The sequence below is a fragment of the Coffea arabica genome, chromosome 9c, assembly GCF_036785885.1.
Source record: "Coffea arabica cultivar ET-39 chromosome 9c, Coffea Arabica ET-39 HiFi, whole genome shotgun sequence".
NCBI classification, from domain to species: domain Eukaryota; kingdom Viridiplantae; phylum Streptophyta; class Magnoliopsida; order Gentianales; family Rubiaceae; genus Coffea; species Coffea arabica.
In genome coordinates, this window is record NC_092326.1 from 1168069 (window position 1) to 1183945 (window position 15877).

At 37.7% G+C, this 15877-nt stretch overlaps 1 protein-coding gene and 2 long non-coding RNA genes across 3 annotated transcripts; all 3 read left to right on the forward strand.

Moving 5' to 3' along the window:
* The first annotated feature begins 1346 nt into the window (after positions 1-1346).
* Positions 1347-3835, forward strand: LOC113708461 (uncharacterized). The gene is made up of 4 exons (XM_072065268.1): positions 1347-2919; positions 3026-3236; positions 3420-3599; positions 3691-3835. The coding sequence occupies exons 1-4, from the start codon at positions 1347-1349 to the stop codon at positions 3833-3835; spliced, it is 2109 nt and encodes a 702-aa protein (XP_071921369.1).
* Positions 3836-5991: 2156 nt separating this feature from the next.
* On the forward strand, positions 5992-6447 carry LOC140014388 (uncharacterized). Its single transcript, XR_011821160.1, has 3 exons — positions 5992-6114; positions 6215-6307; positions 6392-6447. It is a non-coding gene; the product is annotated as an uncharacterized lncRNA (long non-coding RNA).
* Positions 6448-6734: 287 nt separating this feature from the next.
* On the forward strand, positions 6735-7883 carry LOC140014389 (uncharacterized). The gene is made up of 2 exons (XR_011821161.1): positions 6735-6909; positions 7631-7883. It is a non-coding gene; the product is annotated as an uncharacterized lncRNA (long non-coding RNA).
* The last annotated feature ends 7994 nt before the right edge of the window (positions 7884-15877 follow it).

A 15877-nucleotide genomic window follows, 5' to 3' on the forward strand; every position in this document is an offset into this window, starting at 1 on the left:
ATTTGATTACATGTTTCTTTTAATTTATTATAAAAACTAAGTAATAGACAAAGAGTAGTATAAGCATGAGTAAGAAGTGCTATACTGTATATAAGTGATTCTATGCATGTTAAACATGTTTTATTGTGTAAGTTTTATTGTAAGGTAATTTCTTAAATAATTTGTATATTGAGTTGTCCAAACCCAAAAAGATGTATATAGACACAAACAAGTACACATATATATACATGCACAAAAAAGAAACCAATATCAAATAATTTATTTGATATTTATAGATGAGATTAAGGAAAAAAAAAGAGATTAAGTATGAAAAAAGAAACCTGAAAAAAAAATTTGGCTAAAAAAAAAAGAAAAAAGATGTATGAAGCTAAAGGCGTGAATCCTGGAATCTCAAAGACGTGCTTAGATGCCAAAAAAAAAAGAGCGCCAGTCTGAAATCTGAAAGAGGCGCGAGGTGGGTGGCTGAAATCTCTACAAAACGGCGTCGTTTTTGGTTGTTCACACACAAACAAAAGTCTCGCCGCTTCTCTCTTCCAACACTTAGACAAATTTCATTCTCAGTCTTTCCTTCCTATGGTGAACTAACCCTTCCTTCCCGTAGATTCGAAATGCCGCTCGCCACCGTTAGCCGCTGAAGTCCGCCGCTATCCACCACCATCAGCCGCTGAAGTTCGCTGCTACCCAGCAACTTGAGCTTTATTCTTCAGCCTTTCCTTCACCACTGACGATGACCCTTTCTCCCCTCTATTGACCCGCAACCGCGTCGAAATGCCGCTCACCACCATTAACCGCTGAAGTCCGCCGCTATCCACCACCATCAGCCGCTGAAGTCCGAGCTATCCAGCACCATAATTTATTCTTCAGCATTTCCTTCACCACTGACGATAGCCTTTTCTCCCCTCTATTGACCCGCAACCGCATCGAGCTCTTTAGCACCAGCAAATCCGAGGCAATTGGGGAAAGCTTTACATTTCTCAGGTAAGTTCAACTGAAGTTTGTTCTTTGTTCTTCATTTCCTTGCCATTTTCGAACCTACATTTTAATTTTCCCCTGTTTTTGTTAGCTCATTATCCAATGGCTTCTGTCCTGCCCCCGAAAGGCTTCATTTCCTTGCCATTATCCGAGGCAATTTGGGCTTCTGAAATATTGCATTTTACATATTACTTTTCTTGATATATGATACTGATTTCATGGCTTTTTATATGAATTTTCATATTACTTTTATGGCTGCTTTTCATATGACTTGTAGCCTTAATTTTTGAAAAGGCTAGTTAACAAATTATTCTCTTTAGTTTGATATTAGAAAAGTATTTTGTACTAAAGGCTGATGTGTTTATATCTAGGACATGGATAAAACTTGGATGAAGATTAGCAATAGGAAGGACAAGGCTTATGAACTCGGAGTCAAAAATTTCCTCAAGTTTGCATATTCTCAAAAAGTTGAAAATCAGAAAATCCCATGCCCATGTACACAATGCAATAATTTTTGTAACCAAACTAAAACAGTTGTGGAGGATCATTTATTGACTCAAGGCATTCGTAAAAGCTACACAAGATGGATACACCATGGGGAACAATTTCGACACCAAAATTGTGGGGATAGTACTGAACATGGGGATGGAGAAGAGGATAGTGATACTGAAGATTTAAATGACATGTTGCACGACATTGGAACAGCACAATGGGGGGACAATTGGGCTGGTAGGGAAGAATCAACGGATGATAGTCTAAATGCGAATCATAGTGACACAGATAACTTTCTTAAATTGTTAGAAGATGCAAAAAAGGAACTGTATCCAGGGAATCATTTTTACTCAAAGCTATCCTTTGTAGTCACTTTGCTCCATTTGAAAACAATGAGCGGGTGGACTATAAAGTCCTTCAATGCATTGCTGGAAATTTTTAGTCATGCACTACCTCCTGAAGCCACAGTTCCCAAGTCTTTTGCTGATGCTAAGAAGCTCATTCGAGACTTAGGTTTTAAATCTGAAAAAATCCATGCTTGTGTCAATGATTGTGTTCTCTTCCGTAAGGAAAATGAAAATTTAGACACTTGTCCAAATCTAAATTGTAAAGAACCTCGCTATAAGATGGAAGGTTCAAGAGTTCTACGCAAAGTTTTGCGTTACTTTCCTTTGAAGCCTAGGCTGCAACAATTATATACCCACAAAGAAATAGCTTCAGATATGAGATGGCATAAAGAAAAGTGTGTGCATGATGATAACATCATGCGGCATCCAGCAGACAGTGAAGTATGGAAACACTTTGATAGGTTGCATCCGGACTTCGCCGTTGATCCTAGAAATGTGAGGTTAGGTCTTGCAACTGATGGTTTCAATCCTTTTGGAACCATGAGTAGTGCTTATAGTATCTGGCCTATTTATCTAGTGCCATACAATCTGCCCCCTTGGAAGTGTATGAGAGATCCTTTCTTTTTCCTATCAATACTAATACCTGGGCCTAAATCCCCGGGAAATGAGATTGCTGTTTACATGGAGCCTCTAATAGATGAACTGAATGAAATGTGGCTTGGTGTTGAAACATATGATGCATATAGTGGCAAGAAATTTGACCTCCGGGCAGCTTTACTATGGACTATAAATGATTTTCCAGCTTATGCAATGCTGTCCAGATGGAGTACGAAAGGGTATCAAGCATGTCCTATTTGCATGGTTGAGACAACTTGCGTACATTTACCACACCGAAAAAAGTTGTGTTACACAGGTCATCGCCGCTTCTTACCCATTGACCATTCTTGGCGGCGAGAAAAAAAACCCTTCGATGGCAATGTGGACTTTAGGAATCCTGTTGCACCTTTATCTGGAAATGAAATTTTGGATCAGGTACAAAATATGGAGGTAAATTTTGGGAAGACTAAGGTGCAATCCAATGCAAAGAAACGCAAGCGTTCTGAGAGTGGTTTGAATTGGACAAAGAAAAGTTGTGTCTTTGAGTTACCATATTGGGCAGACCTCTTTCTTAGGCATAATTTGGATTTAATGCATGTGTCAAAAAAATGTCTCAGAGGCTGTCATTGCCACAATTATGGATATTGAAAACAAAACCAAAGACCACTGGTTGTGTCGTCAAGATTTGAAGGATTTGGGTTTGAAAAAAGAGCTACATTTGATTCCAAATGGCGACTCTTATATCATGCCATATGCCTGTTACAGCCTAACCAAGGAGGAGAAAAAAAAAGTATGTGAGTTCTTGAATTCTGTCAAATATCCAGATGGGTTTGCCTCAAACATTTGCCGATGTATAAAGAATGGCTAGTTTCAAATTTCTGGAATGAAAAGTCATGACTTCCACATTTTTATACAAAGGCTACTCCCACTTGCAATCCGTGGAAGTTCAACAAAAGAAGTTCGGCAAGTGCTATTCGAATTAAGTGAATTCTTCAAAAAATTATGTGCTAGAACATTACATAGAGAGGTTCTGGAGGAGTTAGGCCAAAAAATTGTAGTCATCTTATGTAAATTAGAGAGGTTGTTCCCTCCAGCTTTCTTCGATATAATGATGCACTTGATGGTTCACTTGCTTGCTGAAGCTATCCTTGGCGGTCCAGCTCAATATCGTTGGATGTTCCCATTTGAGAGGTAGAGAGTTGTACATATAATCTTGTAAGTTTTTTTTTTTTATTAAAGACCACTGCAATCTTCTAATTTCTTTTATTTTCCTTTGAGAAAGACATATGGCAGTGCTCAAAAGTTATGTTGGGAATAAGGCCCGGCCAGAGGGATGCATTGCTGAGCGGTACATAGATAAAGAATGCTTGACATTCTGCTCTATGTACCTAGACAATATTGATACGATATTCAACAAGCCTGAATGAAACAATGATAGGGGATATAATACTGGTGAATTGTCCATTTTTTCATGCCCTGGTCGTGCATTTGAAGGGCCCAAAAGGGGCAATTTCCTTGACTCAGAGCTGGAAAAAATTCATACATTTATATTGAACAATTGTGATGAGCTTGAGGACTATATAAAGTAAGCTTTTAATGTTAATTAAAGCTTGTATCTTTATTCTATATTTTGATATGTTCATAAAAAATTTATGGGTTTATTGTTTTTGTCTATAGTGCGCATAAAATGGAGTTGGAGGCAGAGAGTGCTGAAAATATGGACCAAAGGCACGATAGAGAATTTACAAAATGGGTTAAACAGCGTGTATGTTTGTAGTGTCATTTGGACAGCCTACTTTTTTTATCTCTAATACAATAAATTACTGATTTAGGTGAAATTGTCCTTACTAGGTTATGTATGGCAGCGAGGCTTCCAATGGCAAGCTTCGAGCATTAGCATTTGGGCTAGACAACCGAGTTTACATGTATACGGGCTACATGGTTAATGGGTATAGGTTTCACACGAAAAATCGGGAAAGGCAAAGAAAGACTCAAAACAGTGGTATTGTAGTTAGAGGTGAGCATGGTAACAATATGATCGATTTTTATGGTGTGATACAACAAATTATTGAAGTAGGATACTGGCTCGGGAAAAAAAAAGGTTATAGTATTCAAGTGTGACTGGTGGAAAACCGATGATAGTGCTGGGATGCAAGTGGACAAATAATGGGGTATCATAAGTGTCAATTCGTCCAGAAAATGGTATGAAGACCAACCATATGTCGTCCCTCAACATGTCCAACAAGTCTTTTATCTTGAAGACTTGAAATTAAGCAAAAACTGGTTTGTCGTCGAGAGGTTCAGTCCAAGGCACTTGTATGATGTTCCTGAAGATTTAGAAAAAGAATCAATTGTTGAGAAAATATATCAAGAAGAAGCAACTGGGGATTTCACTATTATAATAGACCTCGACAATCCACCATTACTTTCAAGAGAAGACAATGAGATACCGAAGGCTGTACCTTCATCCATTGTACATGTTGAGAAGTCAAAAAATAGCTCAAATGGCACCTTTGAAGACTTCATTAATGATGATGATGAAGTGAATGAACATGAGTCTAACAATGAGGAAGACGAAGAGGAGATTCTTAGTGATAATGACATCGATTCGGAATAGGTGAAATTGATGAGGACTACATGACACTAAGTTTAATCTCTTTAACTCCGGCTAACTAGTTTTTATTCCTAAATTATACTATGCTGTAACACTAACTTCTTGTTACTTTTAAATGGTTGGACCAGGAAAGCGAGGCCAAATGCTGCAGAGAAAAGCTCAAGGTGCACAGCAGCCTGCAATACCTAATTCAGTTGGAAGCAATCAACCAAGAAGTGCATCCAAGAGTATCCTCAGATAATGCAATATCTGTCACTCCAACTTCTTCACCTAGAGAAATTGCTAGTGAGAGTAGGATGATACACCCTCAGACATCTGAGTCTCGTGCATCCGGAGAAAATGAGACTATTCCAGTTTCGGATAAGCAAGAAAATGGTAAGTTAGACTTCATTTTCACGGCTGAAATTAAAAACCAAGTTTCTATTTCATGACTGACTTTGTTAATGTGGTCAAAGTAATGTATGGACTGATATTTGTTAATAGCTATGCTGCTGTCAGCAAGAAGAAGAGGACGTACACGAAATCTATCATTATAAAAAAAAAGGGAGGCTAATGAAACGCTCACCATTGAAATTGATGATTGTATTTGGCGGATTGTTGGGAAGGATTCTCAATACTTCATCACAGAAGGGGGTTGTGTTGTTAGGAAGGCTGCTAGGCTTAATGTTCCAAAGTGGTCCCATCTCAATCCCGGTGACCGAGAAGGCATATGCAGCACGGTTATGGTATTTGTTGACCTGCTAATACTCTAATTTCATCCAGAAAGTATGAGAAATTTTACTGCTTTAGATTTGCACTACTTTTGCACTCAAATCTTCCTTAGATTTAATATGTCATTTTCACATAGATTTGCTTGGTTTTAAGTAGATTGCACTGTTATTGTAGCATGACTTTCGATTTCCAGAGCACATCACCTCAAAAACTACTATTAATAGGCAGTTAAACACACAATAGCGAAACCATCGATATCGGCTTCACAAGTATTTCCAGAGTTTTGAATCAAGGCAAGAAGCATTGAGGCAAGTTCCTAGAGGTGTGAGTGAAGAAGATTGGAAGTGGCTGGTCAGCTACTTTGAAAATGATGAATTTAAGGTTAGCTTGTCAAAATAACCTATCCTTTTATTAAATTTCAGATTTCACTTCACAAATTTGCTAATCTTTGTCAGTTAAAATTTTCACTAATTTGTGGCAGAAAATTAGTGAACGTAACAAGCAAAATCGTGCCAAAAATGACTGCCACACTACTGTTGGCACAAAATCGCTTGCAAGAGTTGTTGAGGAAAAGGTGATCTGAAACCCAGCCAACACTTGTACATGTACATCCTTTTTGTTATATGACTGAAAATGAAAAAATTGAAAATTTGGACAGAAAAGGAAAGAAGATGTCGAGCTTTCAGAGATAGACATGTTTGAGTTAAGTCGAAAGTCAAAGAAGTTAGGGGGGCTGGTAAATGACAAAGCAAAAGAGACCTTAGTGAGCTGTTTCACTTGGATAATGGATTTTTAAATTATTGACATCCATTCCAGCTACATAATGATCATATTTTTTACTTACCTAGGACAAAATGAGGGAATTGCAGGCTACAACTTCAATGACTAGCAAGGAAATATGCGAGCAAGAACTTGGTTACATACCTGGACACATCCGCGGTCGTAGTGCAACCAAGAAGCAAGCTGCTGAGGTAGAACACTGGAGGCATGAGATTGAGGACAGCTGAAAAAGAGCAGATGAAGCAGAAAAACGAGCTGCAGAAGTAACTCAACAATTCACTGCTCAGCAAGAGTTGATTAAGACCTTGCAACAGCAACAAACAGAAACAAGAAGCCTGTATGATGAGTTAGCTAACCAGCTGAAAGACTTGCGCAAATAAGCAACTTCTGTGTCAGGTATAAATAAATTGTTTGCTCTTCATAGTTATTACAATTGAGGCACTTGAATTCTGGTTCTACAAAATAGAGATTCATTTTTAATACAATTGGGTTGCTTGATGTCAATTTAGTTGCTTGATGGCACTTGAAATCTGGTTCCACCAAATCTGATTCCTGTTTAATGCAATTGAGTTGCTTGAGGCTGATTTAGGTGCTTGAAATCTTGTTCATGTTTAATTACAGCCATTGAGGTGCTGGATGTTGCAACCAAAACTTTAGTGTTTTTAAAACAAAGGTGTTTGAATGTTGGGATGTATTCCACTTTTTTCTTTGTCGAACTCATCTAAATTTTTCTGTATCAGAATTTTTTTTTTGTGCTAAGGAAAAAGAGGCACCTGTGATTGTGTGTGTGTGTGTGTGTTTTTTTTTTCTTGATATACTGTGTGGTTCACGATCATCTAGGCTCTCAATGATTTTAGGATTTTATTGTTGTTATTGCATATGTATTTGTGAACATGCAGATATTTATTGTGTTTGTATTGTTATTCTATATTTCACAGAATATACATTCAATGTCTTATTTGCTATAATTTCACTTTATTTTTGTGTTAAGCAATTTAACTAGATTGCTATAATTTCAAATTAGAGTGACATTAGTTTTTATAATATGGTGCCTATCTAGAAGTATAGTTCCAGTTTTAACACCAGTGCTCATTGCTTCAATTTTGGTAACGTGTAGGTTCTAACACGATTCCCAAGAAAAAGAAGCCAGTCATTGCTGTGAAGATGATTTTTGATTTGAAGACTACAAGGCCTATCGTGCTCATGTTTTGTTCTAGATGGGAATCGTGCTCATATTTTTGTATAAAACTTTACTACTCTCTATTGTGGATGGGAAATCACTAGTATTGTAACTGAATAGCTTATTTTGGATGGTGCGTGGTTTATGACTCATTTGAGGCAACATTTTTATATATATGTATTTGGGTTGATCTTCTATTGAAAATGAATGTTGGCTTTTTTTTTTCTCCTTGCTACTCAATGAACGTTTTGTGATTGTTGGCAGCTATGTTGCGTAATTAACATTAGATTATTTGTGAGGCCCCAGTTCATTCTACGTTGATATATTCCTTAGTTGGGTGGTAACGTTTGGTTTTGTGAGTATTTCGAAAACCCTAATTTCCGGTTAAGATTGGAAACTCGTCTTTTCTACATTTTTCTGTATTAGAAAAATTCCCCAGATAATTTTTATTGAGTAAATAGAGTTTTTAGATGATTTTTCTAGTATTAGTTGGTTTTTGAGAAATTAACAACGTATATCGAACGTGGGACCCACGAGTGCGAAAAGTTCGGAAAATTTCGGCCGATTAGGTTAAGTTTCGAATACTGGGTTTAATTTACCGGGTGTTAAGAGATAAGTAGAGATTGCAATTTGGATTGATATGAGAGAGAAAAGTTAGGTAGATATTTCATAAAAGGTGACAAGTGTCACCATAAGATTAACTCTTACAATAAGATTTACTATTCCATTTTCTTTGACTTTTGACCCAATTGGTTAAATACCTTAAAATTAACCAAAAATCACCATTTTTCTCTTACCTTTGGCCGGCCCTCTCTCTTGCAAGAAGGAAGAAAACCTCTCTCAATTCCTTGCTCTAATCTTGCCCAAATCAACAACTTAACCGTTTAATCTTGAATTCCTTCCATAAAACCTCTTAGTTTAGTGCTTGTAAGGTGTTGTGTGGAGTTGTTTGGAAGCTTAAGGTGCTAAGTGGTCTCTCTTCTTTGGTTCTAAGGTAAGTGACTATGGAACCCCTCTCTTCTATCTAAAGATGCTTAATAAATGACTTGTGGTTGTTATGAGTGTGATTTTGTGGACTATTTCTTGATTTTAGTTAAGATTGATGAAGTTTTCTATTTATTTGGAATTTTTGCTGGTTGCATATGATCACTATGATGTGGCTATGTATGATGATTGGAAATGAGGGGTAATGACTCTAGTAAGTGCAAATGAGTGATAATTGCAAGTAATTTTGGATTTGGAGGAAATTTCAGCAACTTAGGGTTTCACCACCCCCTTTTCTGTCCGGTTTTGTATCTCCTACTTAGAGGCCGAATTGGCCTTTTCTTAAAACATGAAAGTTGTAGGTATTGATGTGTTTGAGGTGCCTGTAAAATTTCAGGTCATTTGGAGTAGTGTAGAGTGAGATATGTCGATTTTACTGTTGCTGTTCTGGGTTGATCAGAATGTGAAAACTGCACTTGTAATTGGTTGTTTTGGCTGGTATTGCTTCAGAATTAGTTGTTATGGTCTTCTAATGAAATGTAGCTTGATGTATTAACTACCATATGCCTTTGGAATTTCTGGATTTGGACTTGTGTAGGCTGAGTTATGATGTTTGCACTAGAATACGTTTTGTGAATCTGTTTTTGCGATTCTGGTATAGTATATTGCACTTTCGACCTGGTTGCACTCGAAACTAGATTGAGTAGCCTTCTTCAACATTGTAGCCCCTTGAGTCCTGTGTATGCCTGTAAAATCTCAGGTTAAACGGATTAGTGTCTCATGAGTTATAGATGAAATGCTCAAGCCTGTTTTGAACATCAGATTTGGTACGTCTTTTAGTTTAGCTTCTGCCCGTGATCTTTCGGTTTTGATACAGTACGATTTGGGTGTCAACTCCTTCATAAGAAATTTAGATCTTGGTCTCAGTTTCGAAACGGTATAAAGTACGTTGAAATCTGAGTTCCGTAGCTCCGGTTTTGATCAAAACAATATCGATCGTCAGAACTGCCCGGTATTTGGACAGTTCTGACGGGTATTTTGGCACTCGATTTTCGTTCTGTTCTGAATGGATTCAGGTCTTGGCCAAAACATGAAAGTTTTAGCCTTATGTCCCAGCTTTCTAACGCCTTTGGAATTTCTTGATTTCGATTTCTGACCCATGAGTTACGGCCTTGTAAACAGGGCCTGTTTGGTAACTCGCAATGAAACAGCTGGCACAATTTCGTGCATTTTTTACCTATATCTATTGAGATCTGGGTTGAGATGTCTAAAGGGAAGTTGTAGCCCTTCCTCTTAGCTTCGCAACGGTACCTCATGTACCTTGATCCGACACTCCTAGCCTAACTTTTGACCAAAACGGTTTGAGATGGCAGATTTGGCCGTCCCGTTTGCCGTTCCGCGCGCGCGCGTGTGCCATTTTTGTCTTTTCCGCACTTGCGCGTGCCAATTTTGCCGTTTTGCTTGTTTTAAATACGTTAATTGCCGTTTGTGATATATTGTGACACAATCTTCGATTTCAGACGGTGGTGAACTAGGCGGAGCCGGTGGGGCCCACTACTAGCCAACAAACGAAGTGATTTCCGCTTTTGTACTACTTTTGTATTTTGAGTAAGTATTCAGGCCAGTTTGGTGTGTTTTCTTTGCTATGTGTTTGAAATATGTGAAAAGGGCACTTAGGCGAGGGTGTACTTTATCGCACTCGACCTAAACCCTAATTTGAATGTATAATTGTACTTGGCATATGTATATGAACCTTTTGGAACCAAAACCCTTGAGCTTGTGGCTCGGGGCGACTTTCGAATAAAGTTTGTGAAGTTTGCAAAGTTTGTGATTTTGAATAATTTTGTGAAGTTTGTGAGTTTGGGGCGAACTCTTGACCTGGTTGGACTATTCGAGCCGGTTAGGGCTTGGTCGAAGGCAGTCCAACTTAGTCTGAGGTCACCAAGTTTGTAGGTTCATGTTATGAACCAATTTTGTAAATCCGGTTCACCGAGAAGGTGACCAAGTTTGTGACCCGAGCTTGTGACTCAAGCTCAAGTTTGTGATTTCGTTCGCCCGGGCAAGTTTGTGAGGTGACTGGCCAGTGAGGGTGAAAAGGTGTCGGTGGGTGTACAAGTGAAGTTCTACGGACTATTATTTGCAGTCGACGGAGTGTCGGCAGGAGATCACGCATGGCACATGAGTTGGCTTTGGAGCCACCTGTATCCTTATTATGTGATGTTACTTTTCTGCTTTTGCTTTACTCTTATTGTGTAACTGTTACGTGAAATTTATGCTTTCGCCCCTGTTTACTTACTAAGCATATAGCTTACCCCATTCCTTTTGTTTTCCTTAGCAGGGGCCGACGCGGGGACTTTTGGCTCGTATACTAGTATAGTAAGATTGGCTTGTAATAGTTGAACAGTTAGGATGTTTGTTTTTGTTTTGGTGGTTTGACTCGATACTTTTGGAGAATGTAATTATAACTCTTTTTGGGATTTGTATATAGTATGTAAGGTACTCTTTTGGATTTTCTGGTTTTTATCGCTTTAAGGTTTGAGTCCTGGCGCGAGCTAGGCAGGCGGCCCGCCGATACCCTTGGGTTTGCCCTTGGGAGAAGTGGGGTCGTCACATTATTGCTTTTTACAAAAAAAATAAATGACAATAAAAAAGTTGTCACTGCCAACAAGTTTCACTAGTGACACCAGAAAATCGTCACTTTTTATGGATGGAAAACAATGACAACAAAAGTCGTCACTGAACGGAAGCATAATGTGACAACTCCAAGGGTTGACTATGACAAGAATTTAGCCAGCTTAGTGACAATAAAAGTCGTCACACAATGTACAACAATGAGTGACGGCAAGAGTCATCACAAAAGCGAAATCGTTTGTGACGACTTTCAACAGTTGTCACATGGACCTCCTTTTGTGACATAGAACTAGTGACAGCTCTGTGACAGCAGTAAAAGTCGTCACTGACTTTTTTTGTGACGACTTCTGAATTTTTAGTGACGACTTTCGCCTGTCACAGAAACGCAATTTTCTTGTAGTGACTAATAGCCCAAATTTCAGATTTCTGGAAATTCAAACTTCAGTTCTGCCCGGTTCCAGTTCTTGATGTTAGATGCCGAATTAGACCTAGCACAAAAAATGAAAGTTGTAGATAATGATGTTTTGTAGTTGCCTACAAAATTTCAGCCCAATCAGAGCAACATAGCCTGTGAAAAGACCGAAATACCCTTGCTTCCCTGTTTCTGTCCGAAACTGATAATCAGCTGCTGTAATTGGTTAGTTTGACCGGGAATATTACTGATTTGGTTGATGACATCTTCTTAAGAATTATAGCCTTGTACCTTAGTTTTCAAATGGCTTTGGAATTACCTGAATCGGAGTTGTGTGTGCTGAGATATGCTTGAATGAATCAGGACTGCTAGTGGAATTTCACAGTGAGCTTCGAACTGAAAAATCTGGAATTGTTTTGGTACCTTTGACCTAGTTAGGATGAGAACTAGACTAAGTGGTCTTCATCAAAGTTATAGCCCTCTGTCTTAGCTTCGAAACGATATAACTTATACTTCAATCCAATAAGCGTAGTTTCGGTTAGGTCCGATACGCTAAGTAGCAGTGAATCTGCCTTTTTGGTTTCTTAGCTTAAAGCTCATTTCCAGTCATTTTCCTAGCTAAATCTTGTACTTGAATGACTTTGAGCCTATTGAACGGCTGTTGTGATGAATTTATATTGCGTATGACTTTGGGATTGATTGAGAGAAATAATGAAGCCATAAGTGGTTGGGAAAATAGGTAAATACAAAGGGCATGCTGCCCAAAATTTTAGGGCTACGCGATTCCTTCAATTGAGTTGATCTTAGTACAAATGAAGGGTTTTGGGGTTGTTTGTAACCCTAGGACCAACTGTTATCTTTTGCTCAAAAGTCATATTTTATTCTTTTGTACTAGTACTTGTAACATGCAGTAGGGAACGTCATTAAAGTGACAAAGAAAATGACGGGTACGACATCGTATCACTCTAACTTATCCAAATAGAAGTAAAAGTGAAAACAAAAGCGGGAAAGAGAATGGCGCTGCACTTCAGCGCCATTTTTTTGGGGGAAAAATTCTAACTACTCCAATAAATCCAATGTACTTTATTCTTTGTTCATCCCAGTTCTCTCTCCTAAAACCTTTAATCACATTAACTGTCTCTATTAAAAACCTAAATCCTTCACCCCTCTCACCACCGGATCCCTTGTTTCTTTCTCTTTCTTCCACCCGATTTTTAATTCTCCCCAATTTGAAGACAAACATGTAAACTTTTAAGAAGGTAGCATAACCAACAACAGCATGGAGTTTTTAGCATGGAGTTTGAACGGGAATTGGTATCTGGGTTTTTAGCAACAGTGGAGCTACGGTGTTCATTGGAAATCGCCAACAAGTCTCAGGACTTGTTCTCCTACTTACAACAACATTTGAAGGAAGATTACTACCAGGTAACCTATACATTTTAGACAAAATTGATAGCTTTTTTTTATTACTTTATTTCTTCTCCGAGGATGCATGGGAAATGGGGTAGGAGCAAGGTGGGTGACGGAGGGTTAAGGATTTGGAGAGACGAAATGGCAAGAAGAGTAGATCTGGATGGGAATCCGATAAAGCGGATGACAATTTGCATGATTGGCGCCGGTGGATTCATTGGGTCCTACCTATACGAGAAATTGATGTTGGAAACGGAGCATACAGTCCTTGCCATGGATGTATACAGGCGATAAGATCAACCATTTGTTGGAGCCAGCGTCGCTGTTCAGTTGAGAAGCAGAGGTGGTCCTATGCATGTGCAAAAGCAATTAATTGAGAGTGATTGATATTCTCAGCTCTTTCATCTCATGTTTGTCTCCTTATATCCACACTGGTAAAGTGATTGATATTCTCTTGTTGGAGGTCGGACCAACAATAGATACCAAATTCCCATTACACTAATTCCATACCCCAATGGAGAATATGCTGGAAACCGCCCTTAATCATCTTGAGTTTACCATTGTTAGTTTAACTGGATTGGTCCTAGAATAGATTTCATACCTGGAATTGATGGGCCCAGTGAATGGACAGACCAAAGAATGAATGCAGAGAAGAGGATTTACCTATGAAATAGCTGAAATTTGCCCAGCTTATATGGGGTCAATAAACGGATTGGTTGCTGAGATTGTTCCTTCTTTTGCCCATCTTCCACCTTCTTTCTGTTTACCAGATTTTTTTTTATTAATGCAACTAATGAACCAAAACTTTTTTTTTACTTGTGCTCAGAAGTTATAAGAACTAGTGATACAGAGAAGTTTAACGCAGTAGTTTCAGGTTTCAGTTATTTATATAGTTGAAGCATAGGTCATGCGTGATGCCAAGATTTGCATATGATGGCTAAAATGAAGTCTAGTTTGGCCATTCTTGCATTTTATAGAGTTCAATTTCCTTTCCTTTCATGCGTAATAGTAATATTGAAAAATTGAAAAAGTTGGTTTGCGTACTGGACATTAGAAATTTCTTTTTACTTAATAAGCTTGATATGTGATGATAAATTACTCATATCTGCTCAATAATTTTTTGACATAAATGCTTTTTTCATTTTTTGAGTATTGACATCGCATCTGTGTTTTTCTAATTCCTTTTTCAAAATTGCAGCACCAAAAACCAAACCAAGGAAAAAAAAATTGCTGCTTGTTGGCAGGTCTTGCAATTCTTTCTACGGATCTGTTGAGTATATCTCTATGGTTCATTGTCATATACGTCACATTTTTTTTCACTGTCAAAGTGTTACTAGTCTACAAGGATCATGAAACTCAATGTTGGTCTTAAGTGCGGCATTTTAGTAGGAAGACGTGTGATGCTTTGTCTAAGACATTTTGGAGAACTACAGAAGGATAGATGTACTGTTTGTAATTTGTGGTCACTCATCTTCTGCTTAATGCATACCACAAATATACGGGATCATGTTGTATCATTTTGTTCTGCCGCTTCAGGCTTCATTTCCATAATATAATATTTTTTGTGACTAAAAAAAAAGTGGTGACTAAGTCAAGCTTATTCCATCAATGCAGTTTCAAGTTTGTAGCGGCCATCATCTTCGATTCCATCTAGCGAGCACTGATCGTTGATTCCCTTTTCATTTGGAGCAAATTGGAGTTGTTGCTAACCAAAATTATACATTAAGTTTCTGCTACTCTTAGGTTACCAATACATTAAAGTTCATGGCAGTTATTTTCAATTGGGTAGAACTTCTATTGCTGATTAGTTTGGTTGCTAATATTTTGTCTAAGTTCTCTATCTCAAATTGATATTGGCTACATTATTGGACTAATTTTGAATTCCATAGACTGTTATTCTTTTGTGCCTACCATCTGTTCGATAGTTTGTGTCTTACAATTTGGAATTGAACTTTTGCTTTCTTTCCTTTTGATATCATTCTGTTTTGATACTTTTGGATTAGTTCTTATTACTCAAATGTCTAGAACACCTGGATATGTGAACATTCTGTTTTGATATGTCTAGAACACTTGGATTGGTTCTAACATTCTGTTTTGATACTTTTGGTATCTTTACTTTAGAAGATATTCCATGAGTGATTTGTGTCTTATATTAATCTCATTGAAAATAGTTTTCTTATCTAAGTAAATGTTTTATGCAAAAACCAGTAATAGTTTAGGTAGAACTATCTTGTAGATGCTAATGAAGCTTTCTTTTTTTATATATATAATTAGAATCTATGTGAACATGGATAAAAGATGGATGAGTATGTCACGATCAAGTGATGAGTATAAAGCTGGTTTAAAAGATTTTCTTGATTTTGCATTTACGAATAGAAGTATAGGGGAGATGATTTTATGCCTATGCATTAGGTGTGGGAATGGGGTATTTGTCACGAGAGAGCAGGCAAAATCACACTTGATATGTAAAGGGTTTATTAAGGGATATACTCATAGTATAGGGAAAAAGCCATTTGCTCAAGTTCGAGTAGAAATGGTATAATATATAAATTGGTAACAATATCTAATTTGTCATTCTGATATATTTGTTAGATGTACTATTATATGTAGGAAAAAGAGGTTGGGCATTCTCTCTCTAGAGCAAATATGTTCACTATATGCTACACTAATTCTAATGGAGTGCCATCTAGTTATGAAGTTGGGGAAATGGTATGTTGTTGCTGCTTATTCACTTCATTCATAAACAG